The sequence below is a fragment of the Cibotium barometz genome, chromosome 3 (assembly GCF_041138505.1).
Source record: "Cibotium barometz isolate CiBa-2024 chromosome 3, ASM4113850v1, whole genome shotgun sequence".
Lineage (NCBI taxonomy): Eukaryota > Viridiplantae > Streptophyta > Polypodiopsida > Cyatheales > Cibotiaceae > Cibotium > Cibotium barometz.
Window position 1 is genome coordinate 51,788,314 of NC_141048.1, and position 19,445 is coordinate 51,807,758.

The window sequence follows — 19,445 nt, forward strand, 5'->3', positions numbered from 1 at the left end:
GAAATCCCCCCCCCCCCTCCCCGCACCTGTCCCTGCAAGAAAAAAAGATTTCTATTAAGTAATATAAAATCATACAAAGCGAGATCTCAAACCAAAAGGCAAGGAGATCTCAACCAATCGAGGGCACTATGCTGCCATAAAAGCCCTGTAGGAGTGGATGAGAAGAAAATACCATGGTGCCACTCTCTCATAAATCTGAGAAAGATTAAGTTGATGAATGCACAAGGTCGTAGTAGCAAAAATGCCAAGCAACAATGCCAATAGCACAGCTATGCTTCTGTGATGCGGCTCATGATCTCTTCATTGACATCTTCCTAAGGCGAAGTTTAATGTGACATGTCTTCCAATGTGGCCTTTGCCAACTCGTCAACCAGTGCTTTCCAGCGTTGTTGTTGAAAAGGGATGGCTGGCAAGTTGAGATGCTAACACCTCAACAGAGTTGGCAATGGCCCTTCTTAGGCAAAATGTTATAATAGTTGCCTTTGCATCTCAATAGGGTTGTTCTTGGGTAAAATGTTAGAATAGTTGAATCCTTTACAACTATGCATCAGATCGTCACTTAACTTTCAACTCAAAGAAGAGGTGTCGCCTTGTGTATGTATCATATACCTAGATGAATCCAGGAACATGCCCAAATTCACCTTTTAGGAACGTGCATGTTATAAACTCATGGTAGTCAACCCACGAGACTATATAACTATCAACTCCATTATGCATAGTATGGACTAGATACTACAACATCCCCACTAACGTCATCAGTGCCCGATAGTGGATGTAGAACTCTGTATCAAGATATGCTCTCACACACGCACTCCACACACACACACACACACACACACACACACACAAGAGCATATATTCACACAACGGTCTTCATACTGAGTTTCTGTCAAACCTCTAGAGATGCAGGGCAGACTCAGTCATAATGAAGCCTAGCACTAAGGGAAGTAGCAAATAGAAAGAATTAGTATAGCAAATAAGTAGTTGATAGGGAAAATGCACCACTAAAGATAGAAAGAATAACTAAATGTTTTTCCACTAATGAGCAAGCTTAGATGCTACATACAGTCCAAAATCTTCAGCCTTAAAAAATGCAAAAATTCTCATTTTTTTGGCAGCATGTCTCTCTACACATGCTTCACCAATTCCTGCATGTTATAGCTCAAAAGAGAGTTTTTATGTTGTATCGATCTTTAAAAAAAGAAAAAAAGAAAAAAGAAAGAGACTTCTATTAAGCATGAAAAAGACATACAACAATCACAGCTATAAGCCGGAAAAGAATAGAATCACCCCAATATGTAAGGTGATTTCAACCACTGAGGAGCATCATGATGCCATGAAAGACCTGTGGGACTAGAGGAAAAGAAGATACCATGGTCCCACTCCCGCATAAATATCATGCGCTTTGCCTGCGCAGAACGAGAGGACCCCTGAATACGAGCCCAAGTAGCCATAAGAGTATGGATGATATCACCCCATATAGTACTAATGCACTGAGACCCAAAAATCTGGACACCCTCAATAGCCTCTGTGCATCTAGCTCTCCAGATTTGCCATGCTGTAATACTGGCAACAATCTCCCAACTAGTGTCAATCCTCTGTCTGGGGGGTGTATAATCAGAGTGAGGGACATCATGCAATAAACCAAGCTGGGCAATACCTCTACGAATGAAAATAGTAGAATCTGTACCACTGCCCTCATAAAAGAGCTGCGGACTGGACTGGGAGAGCCAAGCAACTGCCCCCCAAGTCATATGCATGGCTCGGCCACTCAATTTGCCCATAAGTTGGGCTACAGAATCCCAAATCTGTTGTGGAGTGCTGCATCCCCATAAACAATGTTTTACAGTCTCAGAATCTGCCGCACACCTAGGGCAGGAAGGTGCTACACCGAAAACTGATCTCCCACTGATTGGTGGGGAGATCACCATGTAAGAATAACCAAAAGAAATGAGAGATCTGGCTCCTTCTGTATGAGTGCCAAAGTCTATGCCAATATCTGTGCTCAATCACTGGAGAAATATCATAGCTCTCCCAATGAGGCCTGAGAGAGTAGGGATCCTATGCATCTGTCGAGTGAGGAGAAGCCTGGCATTTCGGACAGTGAAACTAAAAAAAAGGAAGGCTTTTCAAAGGATTGGAGGCATCAATCCACTCCTACTCTCCTGGATCCCACTGAAGATATTTGATAGGACTGCCACCATATAACCACAAACACCAAGAGCCATGAGTCACTATCTGAGGAGAAGGATCAATGAACCAATGCTTCCATGAACGACCAACAATCCTCACTGGACTAAGCCTAGTATCTGGGATGATCTCCTCCACACTACATCTCCTCAATCTTCCCCTAGGCATGATAGAGTAAATGATGCAATCTGTAGCCTCCTAGCCCGGGAGAGCAATGACCTGCAAAGATATGCCTATCCTTGAAAAAACTCCCAGCCAACTTGGATGTTAGTCTCCATGAAAGGTCCCAGAGAGCCACTCATGCGGAATAGCTGCATTAATTTGATCAATACGAACGTGAGAGCCCCTAAGATGCTGAATGGATGCAGCTCTCCGATCCTCCGGAAGACTCTTAAAGGTCATCCAAGCAAGAACTGTGTATGCACATCTCTCCCATCCTGACCACTGCATATAACGAGATGCACCAAGTGGCCGACCGGCCTCATTCTTGATGAGCTCGTTCCACATAATAGGTTGTCGGTCAGCCTCATCCAAAGATCTGGGAAGCCTTTGTCGCAAAAAAGATCTCATGCTTCTCCATGCTCTGACAATGGCTGCAATAAGAGGGGAAGATGGTGCCTTGATATCAGCCTTTGTGAACAAAAATCGTGTGTTGGGCATCCAGACTCTCCCAACCCAGGGTGTATATCCGGAAATCTGAGACAAGAAAAAATCCTTCCAAGGCTCAGTGCATGGTAGGAAACCTCTGACCACAAGTTTGCAGAGCAACGCCCTGCACTGAACATCCGGATCGATAATATTCAAGTCCCCCTCTCGTTTGGGCTGAATAACTCTGAGCCAAGCTACCCTAGCACAAGTGTCTGAGGCATGGTTGTCACGGTACGAAAATACGATACGATACCGTATGGGAATTTTTGGTACGATATGAAATTTTCGGATACCGTACGATAAAATACGGTTTTTATTTTTTACACTTACAAGCTATGGAGCTTCAAGCTTGAATGTGAGGGAAGGTTGGGAGGGGAGGAGTCTACAGTGCTTGAGAAACCAGTACATGGATATGTGTCTCTCCCGGTTGGATCTCCCGATTGTCTCCAAAAAAGAACCTAGATGGGTAATGCAATACCAAAGGTCTCCCAGTGTAGCGTTTATGACTAAGGGACCGTCCTTGCACAAATACGAGGAGTGCATCTAGGGTGATAAGTTTAGGGACTCCTCTCTAGATCAAAATGGCCATGTCCAAATGTTCTCCCTCGTGCATAACTTGAGAATCTAATTGTCTAGCCTACCTATACCAGGGATCCCCAAGTGATGTAGCAAGATTCTCTCATCCTACCAATCAAGTGTACACTACCAGTCTACCTCGCCAGATTTTTTAGGTCTCTCCACAACCCCATATGGAATACTGAGTGGACACGAAAGTTGCGAAGTATTGCGAGCATTTGGGATCTTCGTAAAGGGTTTCTATTTTTTTTTAGCATTTGGATTTTTTTTTTCAAGGAAAAAAATTTTGGGGAAAAAAAAAAAACTAACTCGTACCGTACGATATCGTACGAATTCATACGGTATCGTACCGTACGACTCGTACGTACGAACATGTTCGTACGCGTACGAGAAACAATTATGGTCTGAGGTGCCATCCAAACCCGACCAGAGAAAATTGCGGATCAATCTCCGCAATTGACCAATGCACGCTTGAGAGAAGCACCAACAGGAGGCAATAAACCAAGCTGAGGCAAGCAATGCCTAATTAGCCACCAAAGCTCTGGAAGCTAAATCTAATCTCCTGGAGCTCCAATGAAGGAGCTTCTTCTGGATACTCATAAGTACCAGAGCAAACTGCTATGCAGGAGAAATATCAATCCCAACCTGGCATCCCAAATATCTACCTCTACTGATCCAAGTAAAACCAAGCTTTGCACTCCAAGCAACTCTCAGTGAATCACTAACCCAAAAATCAATAGATTTGTGCCAATTAGTGAGTGCCCCTCTAGTGCTACCCGGAAGGAACATAAGCATATATGCGAAGCCTCCAAGAACATGGCTGTGTCATCAGCTAACTCAGAGTCAACCAATTCCTCTTGACTACGAAGAGGCAACCTCAATCCAGAAATACCAACAGTGGAGCGGAGAAAGATGCTCATGGCCTCTGCAACTATGATATATAATAATGGGGCTAAAGGGCAACCTTGCCGTGCTAAGCGAGAAATCTAAAACCGCTCTCCTCTATCACCACAAGTGAGCACTCTACTGTGGGCATCACAATACATGCATGAAACTCCCTTGATCCATCTCTGAGAGAAGCCAAGCCCATATGGCTAAGAGTACCCTCAAGGAAGTCCCAATCCACTCTATCATAGGCCTTCTCAAAATCCAAGAGCAGAATGGCTAAGGGCTGATTGCTCGCTTTAGCCCATTCAACGGCCTCCCAAGAAGCATCCCAAGTTCTCAGCTTGGTTTGAATTTCATCACCATTAGTTGCCTTTTGGCGTTAGCTTTGTCTTGTTCACAATAAGATTTTCTTGTAGTCCAAAGAGAATTCCCTTTATAGATCCCTTGGAGAGGGTTCATCCAAAGTCTGAGTCCTTACATACTGACGAAGAAACACAAGAAGTCTGACTTCAATAAAAAATTTATTCTTTTAGTAGGAGGCCACCTAAATTGGGGAAGCTGCTGTGCAAGCAGCTATAAGCAAAGGACACCTGAGTCTATACAAACTGTTGAAAAAAGGTTGGATTGGCTCATTGCTTCATCTCCATCAGCTTGTTTGTTCATAAGAAGAGTGCAAGTAGATGCAATAATAGGTCACAGCTATTTCTTTAATTGACATGATTTTCTGCTCCTCTAGTCGTTGCAACAAAGTCAGTGTTTGGTTTCAATACAAAATAACCCAATGGCTTGAATCAATCATGAAATCAAATTGATGATCATTCAAACACAAGGAGAGAACAAGCATTTCTTATAGCTGGAGACAATGCTTGTGACATGGTATATATAGGAAGTATCCCTTATTTATGCACACTTTAGTGGTGCTATCTTTCTCTTTCTACTTTTAATATGTAGATGCCACTCTTCTTTTCTAGCTCTTTTTGGGTTTTTTTTCTGCCGCCATTATGCATATTGGATGTATTTTAGAGGACTGTTGTCTTATAGACTTTTCTGACTTTTCTTGGGCCTCTTTTTTATAGATATGATAAAGGATAGGGCCAGGGAAGCCTTTAGCCTTGAAAGGCAGACTAGCCCTAAGACGTCTCATGAGACGATTTGCACCCCTTGGAAACAATCCTTGCAAACAGACGACCTGGAACAAACAACATGTGCTATCGCAGCCAAATCCTCTGTGCTTCCCTGCATTCCCATAAGCAATGTTAAGAGTGTCTGTGAAGCTCCTGCACATCTCGGGCATGCTGGGCTGACACCAATGACCAATCTGTGGCATGTGATATGTAAAGCTATTGTTTTCAATTGGCCATGCATGGTGTTTCTTCAAGGCAATTATAAAAGAGGGAGTTTTGTAAGCCTTTACCTTTTTTTCTTGTCTTTTACACGACAGGTTCTCAACTCAGCAGTGAAGGAATTGAAAAGTGAGAACGATAGTAGAGATAATGACACAGCATTCAGGGTGGAGAGCGTATCAACAATGTTGGTTGTATCCTGTTTATTAATTTGTTCATATGCTCACTGTGCAAAAGTCATTTCAGTAGGATGAACTTGATATCAGGTGCCATAAATAAAGGTATATGATCTAAAGCATGGAAAACTTTGATTGCTTGGATATAGAAACGAGAAAGGCCAGGTTGTTAGAGAGTACACACCAGAAACAAGGCTGGCTGAGCATGCTGAACTGGAGGAGATGCGAGGACAAAATAGGCCAGAGAAGGTAGTGCAATTTTCTATCAGAAACCAACTGTTTTTCTCTATCACACAGGGTTGTCACATGAACAGCATTGTCCAAGCATTATTATCACTGAGAGAGTGCCTTTTTATGATCAGTGGATATAAAGGGAAATTTGAAAGCATTGAACATAATTCTATGGCACAAATTTCTGCTCACCTTTAAGCTCTACTCGAGCATAGGGAGTGATTTGCAGCCAGGCATGCAATGGCTTTTTAGAGAGGAAATCTGCACCAGTCCTTGCTCTCAGTTTACCACAAGCATGGCAGCAATCCCTGCCATGCACATTCTGAGGACTAATGTCGAGTTGTTGAGAGTTATACTTCTTTGGAATGCACAGGTCAGCACACGGGAAGGTCATAAGCTTAATTTCAATGCTTCCATTATCTTTAATGAGAATTTGCCTTTTCTCCAGAAGCAGGTGGTATTAATTAAGGATGCATAGGCCATAGATGACCTTGGACACATGTCTATGCCCTCCTTTGCTTACACTGCCTACTGGGATGGCAGATTTCAGCTCTGATACAAACTCGCCTATTGCGTTCTGGGTCTGTGAGAGCAAAAACGTAGGTTGCTGTTGGGAGAGCCACAAGTTATTGAAGGTAACCTTTCAAAGAAGAAAGGGTCAGCAGTTGTGAGAGAACAACCAACGGGTACACTACCAAGCATAGAGGAGTACCAGTCTCAAGATAGGAAAAAGAGTTAATATCAGCAGCTGTCTTGTTTACTCAGTGTGATAGAGCATGAATCCCATTGATTGAGGAGGTGATTTCACAGCAATGAAGCGAACCTATGGAGAAGCAAGAGATGTATCCTCTTCATTGAAATGTGATAGGACCAATGGGAGAAAGGAGCAAAAAGGATCACTCCAATGTAGCACTTGAGTGTGTTACGGGCCCTTCACCTACACCATTGCAGCTAGCATGCTCTAAATTCTACTTGAAATTGGTTTTTTGAAAAAGTGTATGCTTGTGATTGGCTTTTTGTTTCTCCTTAAAATGGGAGAAGCACTATTGATGTGGTAGAGTGTAGCCTCATTTCCTTCTTACAAGTTACAGGAAAGTTTAGAAAAGGATTCCAGGAAAACACAACGGCGTCAAGGATTTGATCCTCTACCAACTGAAGGAAGAATCTACCAAAAAAATGAAGGGGGGTCTGTTATTTGACCTTGCTTCTTTCATTAATAAGAGACTTAATGGGGTTTTGAAGAATGAATGAAGTCAAACTATAGCCCATAGTTTAAAATGGTCTACATCAAAGTAAAGGAAGGGTCATCACAAAAGGAACCATAGTATGATTTAGTTACGCATGGTTAATGATGTGTCCTCACCTGTAATTTTTGTAGCTTTTTGCTAAAGGCATACGAAGCTCTGATAATTTGATGTGTGCTTTAAGGTGGAGTTTCCGACTTATGGAAAGTGAATGCAAGTCGAAAGTATTGCTTGATGTTCCCGTGGGACGCTACATGGATATCTCATTGATTGACATAGATATACAACCCATATGGGTGAGAGTTATGGTGAAAGGAAAGCTTTTGCAGCTCTTGCTTCCTGAAGAAGTAAGTCACATCATAGATTTATGGGTTTGAACAATTCTATGAAAGAAATATGTTTGCCAGCCCATTTCATTCTTCACAGCATGGGTTTTTTTTGGCCCCTTTTTCTTTGTAGTGCATACATGTATCCGTGGAAATGATTAGCAAAAAAAAAATGATCAAAATAACTATTTTTTTGTGAAGAAATTTGGCTGATCCCTGCATTTAATGGGTTTTGCAACACCCTGTTGTGTTTTATACTTGAGAAAAACAAGCCATTTTCCTAAAAGCAGGTGAATCCAGATGCAAGCATTGCACAGCGGTCTTCTACAACTGGCAACTTACTAATCTCCATGCCTAAGGCGAGTTCGAATGCCCGAGTCAATGTTCAAAAGTCTGATACAAGTCCCCTTTTCTACACGCAGCAGCCAAAGGGACAAGTTAAAGAGAAGATTCAAGCTTGCAACGAGCATGATGATGTTAAGAAGCAAAAAGAGGGCATCACCTCCAATGGGTCGAATCTAAAGGTGTCCTAGATTTCTTTTCTTATATACGCTGCCTAAGAGAGGGCGTGAGTTAGAATCCCCACACCTAGAATATAATATTAACTCATTAAAAAAACACAAAAGAATCCGAATTCTTAGTAAGAGAAGACAGATCAATTTGTATGATAGAAGCTTCAAAAGATTTCCATAAATACTGAACATGGTGGGATCATGCAGGAACTGCTGAATGCACCAAAGATGTCTACAAAGGAACCTGAACAAAAAGAACTCCAATACACTCAGTTGCTGGAGGGAACATACTTTGATGACTTGCCAGCATTAGAGTAATGTAGAGTAATCTAGACTAATTATATGATTTCTGTAGGCTTGAGGAAGGGCCATCTGCTGTAGGGAGTCATGCTATTAGAAGACTTAGGAGCTTCTCAATGCCAAGTAGTGTTTCATTGTGCAACATGCCATGAATGCTTTACTAATCTTTCTTTGCTTTTGATGTGGGGTTTGTTTCCTCAATAAAGCTTTTAGTTGTTATATTGCATGGAGTTCTCATAGTAAATGGTTTGTGTTGCAAGTCTTGTGTGCCTTGCTTCAATTTGATATGGCAATGGGGCTGTGATTGTTGTCCCAACAATGGCTAAGTGATTTCTCATGTAATAGCCAAGGGTAATGGTATATACTTATCACACCCAGAGAGTTGCCTACTTATCTCTACAGTGTTTGGTGGACTGCACTAGCATGGGCCTGTCATTCTAGCCAGGTCATGGCTACATGGTGGGCTCTAGAGTATGAACTCGTGATGTAGTCCACCCAAAGTACTCATGACAACCGTGTGTAGCACCACGGTTTGAAAGGAAATTGTAACTTTGAACAAGCATTTTCTTCATAATAATTAAATCTTGAAATTTTTGAGGAGGTAATTTTCCTTCTCCCAACAATTTGAGGACGTTTTTCAATGGAATGAGATTTAGGCTATAAGATGAACCTATCTTTTCCCTAACGTTGCAAACAACATCTTCAGTTAGTTTGCATGGACTCAAATGTTGTGTCCTACCAAGTGTTACAACCCCACAGATCCATTAAACACAAACACATGTGATTAGCGCAAACCCCATAAGAGGGTTGCAGGCTAGCTCACCTCCCAGAATTGATTCTATCTTTGGCAGGTGCCTACTTAGACCTTTGGAATGTGTGTAGCTTTCTGACTCACCTAAAACCAATGAGGTGTTGGTTTGGTCTTTACAACCTAAGAACAAGGTGTCTCAAGAACAACTCCTACCAAATGCACAACTCAATATAGGAGTTTTGATCCACATAAGTTTGTTGCATGTTGACACTTAGCCAATCTTGGGTGAAGGTGCACCAGGCATTGATTGGTGGCCATCAAGGCTCTCTCTATGGAGGGTGTTGCATAACCATGACCAATTAGATGTGATGTAAGCCTAACTAGGAGTGAAATGAGCTTGGTCTAAGACTTGACGTCAGCATAGTTGTAGTTGTATCTAATACTGTACTGGTAGTATAAAACACCTTAAAAGACTTGTAAGGTCTCACACCTATCTATGTCTTGTAAAGATTTTTCCATCATAAAATCTATACTAGTCGATTTCCAATGAAAATTCTAGGGTAATATTATGGACCAATTATTGCTCAATAGTTGCTCACCTGCCTTATCATAGGCTCATGGTTTCACTTATTACCACCTAGCTCACTAAACCTATTTCATCCAAAATTGCATGAGCTTATTTCATACAAATCCACGTGGGCCCACCTAGACGTGACTTGAGTCCATCTAGACGTGATCTAAACCTAATTAGACATGCCATGAGTCTACCAAACGTGATGTAAGCCTAGCTCAATAGATCCGTGTGATCCTAGCAAGTCATAACTTGCTCTGCCGTGAGCTCACCAGAACCGCATGAGCCAAGTTTTTTCAAACTCACGTGAGCCCAAAAAAGGTTTATATATGTATATATCAACTTGTGCAATAATGTACACGTACACATACACATACGTACACACACACACATATACACACATGTATATATATATATGTGTGTATGTACGTATGTGTGTGTTTATATACCTACATACATGTACGCACATATACGTACATGTGTGTTTATATACCTACCTACATACGTGCGCACACACAGACACACATGTACATAGTATGTATGTGTGCGCGCGTGTAGGTACGTGTATATTATTGCACAAGTTGTAATATATATATAGAGAGAGATTTTGTGTAATAATGTATCATTTACCTGATTTCGTTCAAACGTGCTTGAGTTGCCCAATTTGAAAATGACAACATTCCTTAACACCATTGTTCTCACAAGGCCTTTCCCTTGTTGCTCTTCCCCAACTAGTCGATCATCTTCTTCTTGTGTCCATAATCTTGGCATATCGGAATCAGACGTACTGAGAAATTCAGTTATATATATAAGTGATTCTTGAACAAGCCATCCCGCTGCCATACTACCTGACAAGCTCTTTGACGAACAAATCCTTTAAGTGTCTTCATAAATCTCTACAAGAAAAACATCCATCGGCTATGGACAACCCCAGCCACAGCAACCTCATCAACCACATGAACTAGCAAGTGCAATTGAATGGTTAAAATACTTGTTGGAAAGTATTTCTCAGCCATTGTAACAGCCTCGATGGAGTTTAATCGTGCTGCTTCCAATGTGTCTCTACTAATCTCTTTCCTTGATATCCAATGTATCACTGCACCAATTTTATAAATTGTTGCTCTAATGTCATCTTGAAGCAATCCTTGATGGCTATAGGAAGCATGAATTACAAGAATTTGTGCCAATCATGACTCTTCAAGCCACTAAGCTCATCGTCCTTTTTTATAAATGCTCCCTTCAAGCAATGCATGCATCCTGTAGGGGTATGAAACTCACTAATGCACTTCTTTACACGTCGTTGCTCATCCTTTGTGACCCAAGGTGCTTTTGGTAGCTTCACCTTTCCATCTGCTCTATTTTGCGCCCATAAGTGGTGCATGCATTGAACCTCTTATAAATCATCTCGTTGTGCCTTGCTCTCCTTTGCTCCTATGATGGTTTTCCAAAGCACCTCGGCTATATTCTTGAAAATGTGCATTGGGTCAAGAAGATGGTTCACTAGGTCGTCATTCCAGTATGGAAGTTGATGGAAAATGGATAGACGCTTCATTCCTGGCGGTGTACAGGTTGGATCCAGCTCCCATAAGGTCCTCCAATCACTGCTCTTCCATATGCGAGGAGACCTCCCTAGAAATCCCTCACGCAAAGGATGGTCCACTGGGAGATACTTCTTGTGGCCCTCGTATACTATCTTCTTCATAGACTTTGAGTATCGAGCCTCAAGTTGCGGCCCACATAATGGACATCCACTATACCCTGACACTAAAAGCCCTATAGAACATCAAAAAAGATTGTAGCAGGTAAGTTTGGATGACAATCATGACTTAACATAATATGTTAACAAGCTACAGTATTACCTGAGCACTCTCCATAGCCAGGCAATTATGCATAATCCACATAAGTATTCCTCTCAATGTTAGCGCACGTTGTCCAAACCTCTTGGAAATATCATGAACTTCAATGCCCTCCCATAGAACACGAAGCTCCTCAACTAAAGGGGCTAAATACACATCCATATTCTTCACCTTGTACTTTCCAGGAACTATCAAAGACAATAAAAGATGTCCTTTTTTTATCGCTAGCCATGGTGGAAGATTATAGTTAACTAGACAAACAGGCCATGTACTCCATGATGAACTTCGTAGACCAAATGGATTCACTCCATCCATCGCTAGTCTGAGGAGGCGAATATGGCAAGCCTCCTCCTGAAAGGCTATCCACTTCTCTTCAATGTGCTTCCATGCAGGGGAATCTGCGGCGGGCACACGCATAACACCATCCGTGGACCTAGTGTTACGGTGCCAAGTCATCAATCCTGCAAACATGGATTTGCACTTAAACATTGTTTTAATCCGAGGGATGATGGGAAAGTGTCATAAAACTTTTGCTGGTACTCTTTCTCCTTGCACATCTTGTCTATATCTCGATGTACCACAATGCGGACATTGTACTGCATTGTTATATTCTTGTCGATAAAGAATACAATCATTTAGACAAGCATGATGTGTGTTGTAGCGCGCATTGCCACTAATTAGATGTTCCAATTGCTCCACCGATTTTTTTTTCACTTTTTTGTATTATCATTGCAAATTCGTCAACGTCGAGCCACTTGGTATTTGCAATGAGTACATGGGTAAAGTGTCTTCTCCTCTAAATCAACAAAATTTGAGGGTGTGGTGTCGTCTCCATGGTTTCCATATTGATTTGCAAAATGGGAACGAATGCTTATTTTTGGAGGGGAATCCTCCCTTAAGCATTTGTGGAGGGTGGTAGTCGGTGTAGGTAATTTGAAATGTCGGGGGCGCGCAAGATCTGGAAAGATTTTGAATTTGAATGAAAAGTAGCTAGCGTCGAAAAGAGCATGGGAATTTTATTTTTTCGACTCTTATTTTCACGCTATTTTTCACGTATTTTCGACGCTTTTTTCCACTCTGATTTCGACGCTTTTTTTCATGCTTATTTCGACGCATATATCGACGGCGCAGGTTTTTACAGTAAAACAGAACCTCTCTTTTTTTTACGTTTTTTTTTCGTGCGCGTGTGTTTTGCTTCCGCACCAAGTATGCCTCCTTTTCCCTCACTCCCATCTCCTCTTGGTTACATGTACATGTGATGTAAAATGTCTGTGTGTGTAATTATGAGTAATTTTCTTGTTTTTTTGCTTTCTCATTTGTTTTGCAGGTTCTTTCTCTCTTCCAAGCTCTTCTCCACCTCCTTCTTTATCCTCCCTCCCCTCCCCTCCCCTCCCCTCTTCTCTCCTCTCCTCTTGGTTGTTAAATTAGTATGTGTGTGTTGAAGGATAAACCTCCTTGTGTATCCATGCTATTCACACTTTTAGGGTTTTGTATTACTAATTCATTTCTCAACTTTTTGTTTGGTTTTGTAGGTCTTCTAATTCTCTCTTTCAACTTCACCAAAAAGAGGTAAATTCTTTTCTCTCTTTCCTCTCTTTTCGATTTTGTATGTATGCATTAGGTTCTTAGGGCTTTTGTATGTATGCATTACTAATCCTTTCCTCACCCTTTCATAGGTCTTCTAATCTTTTCTCTCAACATCACTAAAAAGAGGTAAATGCTTTCCTCTCTTTCCTATCTTTTTATCATCTCTTTCCTCTTTTTTTATCTACCAAAAAGAGGGGTTTTGTTTTGTAGTATTTATATAGCTTAATGCATAGATTAAGCTCTATGCATGCATTCATAATGCATAGAGATATATGCATAGATTAAGCTCTATGCATAGAGCTTAATGCATGCATAGAGCTCTATTCATGCATTAAGCTCTATGCATGCATGCTTAATGCATAGTGCCGGGATATGGTTTAGTTTAGGATAGCGTGACTTACATCATAGTGCTTTATGCAAAAGCCTCATGCATAATGCTTTATGCATAAGCTTTATGTATAAGGCCTCATGCATAGCTTTATGCATAAGGCCTTATGCATGCTTTATGCATAAGCTTTAGCATAGCTTGCATAAGCTTTTGTATGTATGCATAAGCTTTTGTATGTATGCATTACTAATCCTTTTCTCACCTTTTTGTTGGTTTTGTATGTTACCATATTATAGTAGTGATGTGTGTGAACACACTTAGGACCGCCGGGGCACTTTTTCCCTCACTAGGAGGTTTTTTCCCCCGTGCATTGTATATACGCCCATTATCTTCTAGGACTTGTTATCTTTCATTTTTGGCACTCATAATACACTACTGTGTTGTGCTCAAGCTTCCTCATCTTCTTGAAGTTGTGTGTGCATTCCTGCAACCCTAATTCCAACAATTGGTATCAGAGCAGGCTTCCTCCTCCCGGGCAGCATCACCGGCACCTGCCGCTTCATCTCCTCCGATTGCGACGAGGTTTCACGAGCGTCTGCAGGTTAGTATATGCCGTGGGTGAGCCCGTAGGGCTCGTTCGTTTCAGAATTTTGATCTGAAGTCATTTCGCCCTCCGTTTTTGCATTCCAAGTACTGCGCAGGCAAAATCGTCCTACTGTGCAGATTTTCTGTCAAGATTAAAATCTGCAGGACAGGTGCCCATTCGTCTGTTTTGGGCTGTGCTACATAGCACAGGTCGATTTTATACAGGTTTACCTCTTACAGACAGCATTTACATCTAGTAGTACAGTCATTGGCCATGGCTGACAACAATGATGTATTCCGCATGTTGGCTGCTGAGGATAAGTTGGATGGCACCAACTATCCATTGTGGGCATATATGATGCGACATGTATTGGTAGCAAAGGGGTTATGGAACATTGTGCAGGGTATTGATGCACGTCCTATTGTGGCTGGGAATGCTGCAAATACATCAGAAACAGGTACTGTTGATGATGGTGCAGGCACAAGTGCTGTAGCAACTGTTCGAGAACCACCACTTTCAGCAGAGCAGATTCGTTGGGATGGTAGAGATGCGCAGGCTCATGCCTTGATTGCGCTGTCTGTCAAACGTACCATTATCCCACATATTCGCTCCTGCAGGACTTCTAAGGATGCTTGGGATGTACTTGCCACATTGTATCAGGCAAGAAATGAGGCTCGTGTTGCTTACCTCCGAAAACAGTTGGAGAGTGAGCATATGAACGAAGGTGATTCTATGGATAGCTTTTTGACAAAGATCAAGGATTTCAAAGAGCAGCTCATTTCTGCAGATGAAATCCTGTCAGACAGTTCACTTGTGCAGACTGTTTTGAATGGTCTACCAGATTCTTATCAGGGTTTTGCTTCCACTCTTCGCTTGATGATGAAAGGCAATCCCAATGCCTTATCATTTGAGGAGTTAGTTTCTGTTTTGCTGCAAGAAGACCAGTCAAGGCAAAACAGGAATATTATGCGTGTCGCAGATCAAGCTTTCGTTGCTAGTCAGAGAAGCGGGAAAGGTAAAGCTGGCTTTTCTTCTAGTAAGCAGAAATCTGCAAATGCTGCGCAACCAAAGAAGGAAGACAAAGATGAGAAGAAGGGTGACAAACAGAAGACATTTTGCAAGTACTGTAAGGGAAATGATCATGTCATCAAAGCGTGTCCTAAGCTGGCTGCGAAAGAGGCTAAGAAGAAAGAGGCTGGTATGGCTGTTGCAGATGCCTCTCCTTCTAACAATGAATCTGCTAATGTTGTGCTAGATACAGAATGGGCATTCAATGCGCAGTGCAGTTATGACCCATCTTTGCATGACACATGTATGTCTGCAGTAGATTCAGATGTATGGTACTTTGACAGTGGTGCCACTAAGCATATCACCTCGCAGCGCAGTTTATTCACTTTCCTTGAGTCTGCTCCCACAGGGAATACTGTCACTTGTGCCAATAACTCCTCTTATCCCGTTGAAGGAGTTGGACAGATTGTGCTGAATGTTGCAAATGGCAACACCTTTACACTTTTTGATGCATTGTATGTGCCAGGGATCAAAAAGAATCTGCTGTCAGTCTCCGCATTTGCCAAAACAGGTTTGGTTGTAAAATTTGTGGATGACAGATGTACTGTTCATGATCTCTCTTGTGGTGACATCATTGTAGCATCTGGTTCACTATGTCGAGGGCTGTATAAGCTCAATATGGATGGCAAATGTGTAGAGGATTCAGCATGTGCTATTATGGATACGCAGGCTATTTCAAATGCAAAACTGTGGCATGCACGTTTTGGTCATCTGAATTTTGCAAGTTTGCTGCGCCTGCAGAAATCTGAAATGGTGTCTTCTTTGCCTAAGCTTGAGGCACCTGTCAAGCATGTTTGTGAGGGCTGCATATTGGGTAAAATGCAGCGTGCTTCCTTTCCCAAAGATGGATCAGTGAGAGCTGAACGCAGATTGCAGCTTGTTCACAGTGATGTTTGTGGTCCCATGCAAACTCCATCATTTGGAAACTACCTTTACTTCGTGACTTTCATTGATGATTTTACCAGGCATGCATGGGTATATCCTTTGAAGGCAAAGTCCGAAGTGTTTTTGTGCTTCAAACAGTTTTTGGTTATGGCTGAAAATGTGTCAGAAAGTAAGATGAGCACCCTCCGTTCAGATCGAGGGGGGGAGTATATGTCTTCAGAATTTAATGCATTTCTGGCTGAGCGTGGGATAAAACACCAATGTACAGTGCCGTATACACCACAGCAAAATGGTGTGGCTGAGAGAAAAAACAGGTCTCTCATGGAAATGGCAAGATGTATGGTTAAGAGTCAAAGTCTACCACATGGTTTTTGGCTTGAGGCTGTCATGTGTGCCACTTATGTACTAAACAGGTGTCCCACCAAAGCATTACAGGTTGTCACTCCATATGAGGCTTGGCATAGCCGCAAGCCATCTGTTGGCCATTTACGTGTTTTTGGTTGCCTGGCATATGCATTAGTGCCTGTGCAACATCGCAGAAAATTGGATGACAAAGCTGTCAAATGTATTTTTGTTGGATATAGTGCTGAGAGCAAAGGCTATCGTTTGTATCATCCACAGACAAAGCGCATTTTGGTTAGCCGTGATGTTGTATTTGTGGAAGATGCAGTTCAGCCCTTGGTTTCATGTACTAAGGAGACAGATATCAGCTCACGTGATGTCTATGATACATTGTTGCCTCTTTTCAGTGGTGCACAGTCAAGTGCAATACCTCATGAGGCAGTTTTTCAGCCTATGCAGGTTTTAAATGATGGCACAGATCAGCCTATATCTGATGCAGATGTGCATGATGCACTTGAGGATGAGAGACAAGAGATTGAGGGCTCTAGAAACATGCCTAGATGGCTGGTGCAGACTTTGCGTGACAGCAAGTTGGATGCCCCTTTGTCTAGTCGCACTCGTTCTGGCTCTCATGGTGCCTCTTATGCGTCAGATTGTTATGCATTGGCTGTTTCTAGTATGTGCGATGAAAGTGAGCCTGTTTCATTTGATGAGGCACAAAGTTCAGAAAATTGGATGGCTGCTATGCAAGCAGAATACGATGCTATTATGAAGAATGGTACATGGTCTTTATGTGACTTGCCCCCTGGCAAGAAGGCCATTGGCACTAAGTGGGTTTACAAATTGAAGCGTAAGCCTGATGGCACAGTGGATCGCCATAAGGCTAGGCTTGTTGCAAAAGGTTATGCTCAAGAGAAGGGCATTGATTTTGATGAGACTTTTGCTCCCACATGTCGTATGACCACTGTTCGTAGCATCTGTGCATTAGCAGCTCATAATGGTTGGAATGTACATCAGCTGGACATAAAGACTGCGTTCTTAAATGGAGATTTGCATGAGGAGGTGTATGTATCGCAGCCTCGTGGTTTTGTTCAAAGAGGGCAGGAAAACAAAGTGTGCAGGTTAAAAAAGGCTTTATATGGTTTAAAGCAAGCTCCACGAGCTTGGTATGAAAAAATACATGCATATTTGACTGCACATGGGTTTCAGAATAGTCCAACAGAAAGCACTTTGTATGTTAAACGTGTGGATGGTGTACATCTAATCATTGCTCTCTATGTCGATGACATGCTGCTCACAGGACCAAATGAGAGTCATATTGCTGATTTTAAGGCTGATTTGAATGCCTCTTTTGAGATGTCAGATTTGGGGCATTTGCATCATTATTTGGGGATACAATTTAAGCAGTGTGATGGAGGTATTGCTTTGTGTCAGACAAAGTATATTGAAACATTGTTGCGGAGATTTGGCCTTGAAGACTGCAAGCCTATTGCTACTCCAATGGAGACAGGTTTGAAGTTGAGTCTTCATGATGCTGGGGATCACTTTGATGTCACACTCTATCAGACAGCTGTTGGTTGCCTCATTTATGTATGCATTACGAGGCCAGACATTCAGTTTGCAGTCTCACAGGTGAGCAGATTTATGCATAGCCCAGGCATTAAGCATTGGCAGGCAGTGAAGCGTATCTTTCGCTATTTGAGTGGTACTCGGCATCTTGGGTTGTTTTATCCCAAGGGGGGATCATTGCCGCCAGATTTACATGTTTTTTCAGATTCTGACTGGGCTGGTTGTTATGACACACGCGTGTCCACGAGTGGTTTTTGCTTCATGCTTGGAAGCTCATGCATATCATGGTTGAGCAAGAAGCAGCCTACTGTGGCCACTTCTAGTTGTGAAGCTGAGTACAGGTCAGCTTTCACAGCTACGGTTGAGTGTGTGTGGCTCAGACGCCTTATGGCTGATTTGGGTGTTGGGCAGCCATCTGCCACCACCATCTTCACTGACAGTCAGAGCGCATTGGCAGTTGCGCGGAACCCAGTGTTCCATGCTCGTACGAAGCACATTGAGGTGCACTACCATTATGTCAGGGAGAGACTCTCTGCAGGAGAGATCAGTTTGGCTTATGTGCCAACACAGGATAACCTTGCAGACCTTTTCACAAAGGCTCTGCCTCGTGAGAAGTTCGAAGCTTTTCGCAAAGCTTTGGGCTTACTCCCTTTTGTGGATTCGTCCACATAGCTAGACACTTCCCTATACATGAGTGCTAGCTCTTGTTCACCGCATCACTCCAGGGGGGATTTGTTACCATATTATAGTAGTGATGTGTGTGAACACACTTAGGACCGCCGGGGCACTTTTTCCCTCACTAGGAGGTTTTTTCCCCCGTGCATTGTATATACGCCCATTATCTTCTAGGGCTTGTTATCTTTCATTTTTGGCACTCATAATACACTACTGTGTTGTGCTCAAGCTTCCTCATCTTCTTGAAGTTGTGTGTGCATTCCTGCAACCCTAATTCCAACATTGTAGATCCTCTAATCCTCTCTTTCAACATCATGAAAAAGAGGTAAGTGCTTTTCTATCTTTTCTCTATTATTATTGCACCCTTGGTGGGTGCTGGGGATTTGTTTTATAGATTTGCGCATAAGCATTATGCATAATGCTTTATGCATAATGCTCATTCATGCTTTATGCATAAGCCTCACGTATAGCTTTATGCATAAGGCCTCATGCATAGTTCTATGCATAAGGCCTCATGCTTAAGGCCTCATGCATGCTTTATGCATAAGGCCTCATGCATAGTGCTTTAAGCATAAGCTTTATGCATAATGCTTTATGCATAAGCCTTATGCATAGCTTTATGTATAAGGTCTCATGTATAAGGCCTCATGCATAGCTTTATGCATAGGCTTTATGCATAAGGCCTCATGTATAGTTTTAACTTTTTCAACAAATTTATTTCATTCTTCACATCCGAGTACAGTTGCCTTTGGTACTCTATAAATTTGGCACAATGGTGCACCCAGCTACTACA

General features: G+C 42.2%; 1 protein-coding gene across 2 annotated transcripts in view; it reads left to right on the plus strand.

The window, feature by feature from the left end:
• Positions 1-8,664, plus strand: part of LOC147640233 (uncharacterized) — a 45,479-nt gene extending 36,815 nt beyond the window's left edge. For both annotated transcript variants that reach the window (XM_086778315.1, XM_086778323.1), the window contains 6 exons: positions 5,744-5,832; positions 5,971-6,070; positions 7,144-7,238; positions 7,481-7,643; positions 7,913-8,146; positions 8,342-8,664. In XM_086778315.1, the coding sequence (XP_086634441.1) occupies positions 5,744-5,832; positions 5,971-6,070; positions 7,144-7,238; positions 7,481-7,643; positions 7,913-8,146; positions 8,342-8,452 (792 nt within the window). In that variant the 3' untranslated portion in view covers positions 8,453-8,664. The remainder of the gene's footprint in view (positions 1-5,743; positions 5,833-5,970; positions 6,071-7,143; positions 7,239-7,480; positions 7,644-7,912; positions 8,147-8,341) is intronic.
• The last annotated feature ends 10,781 nt before the right edge of the window (positions 8,665-19,445 follow it).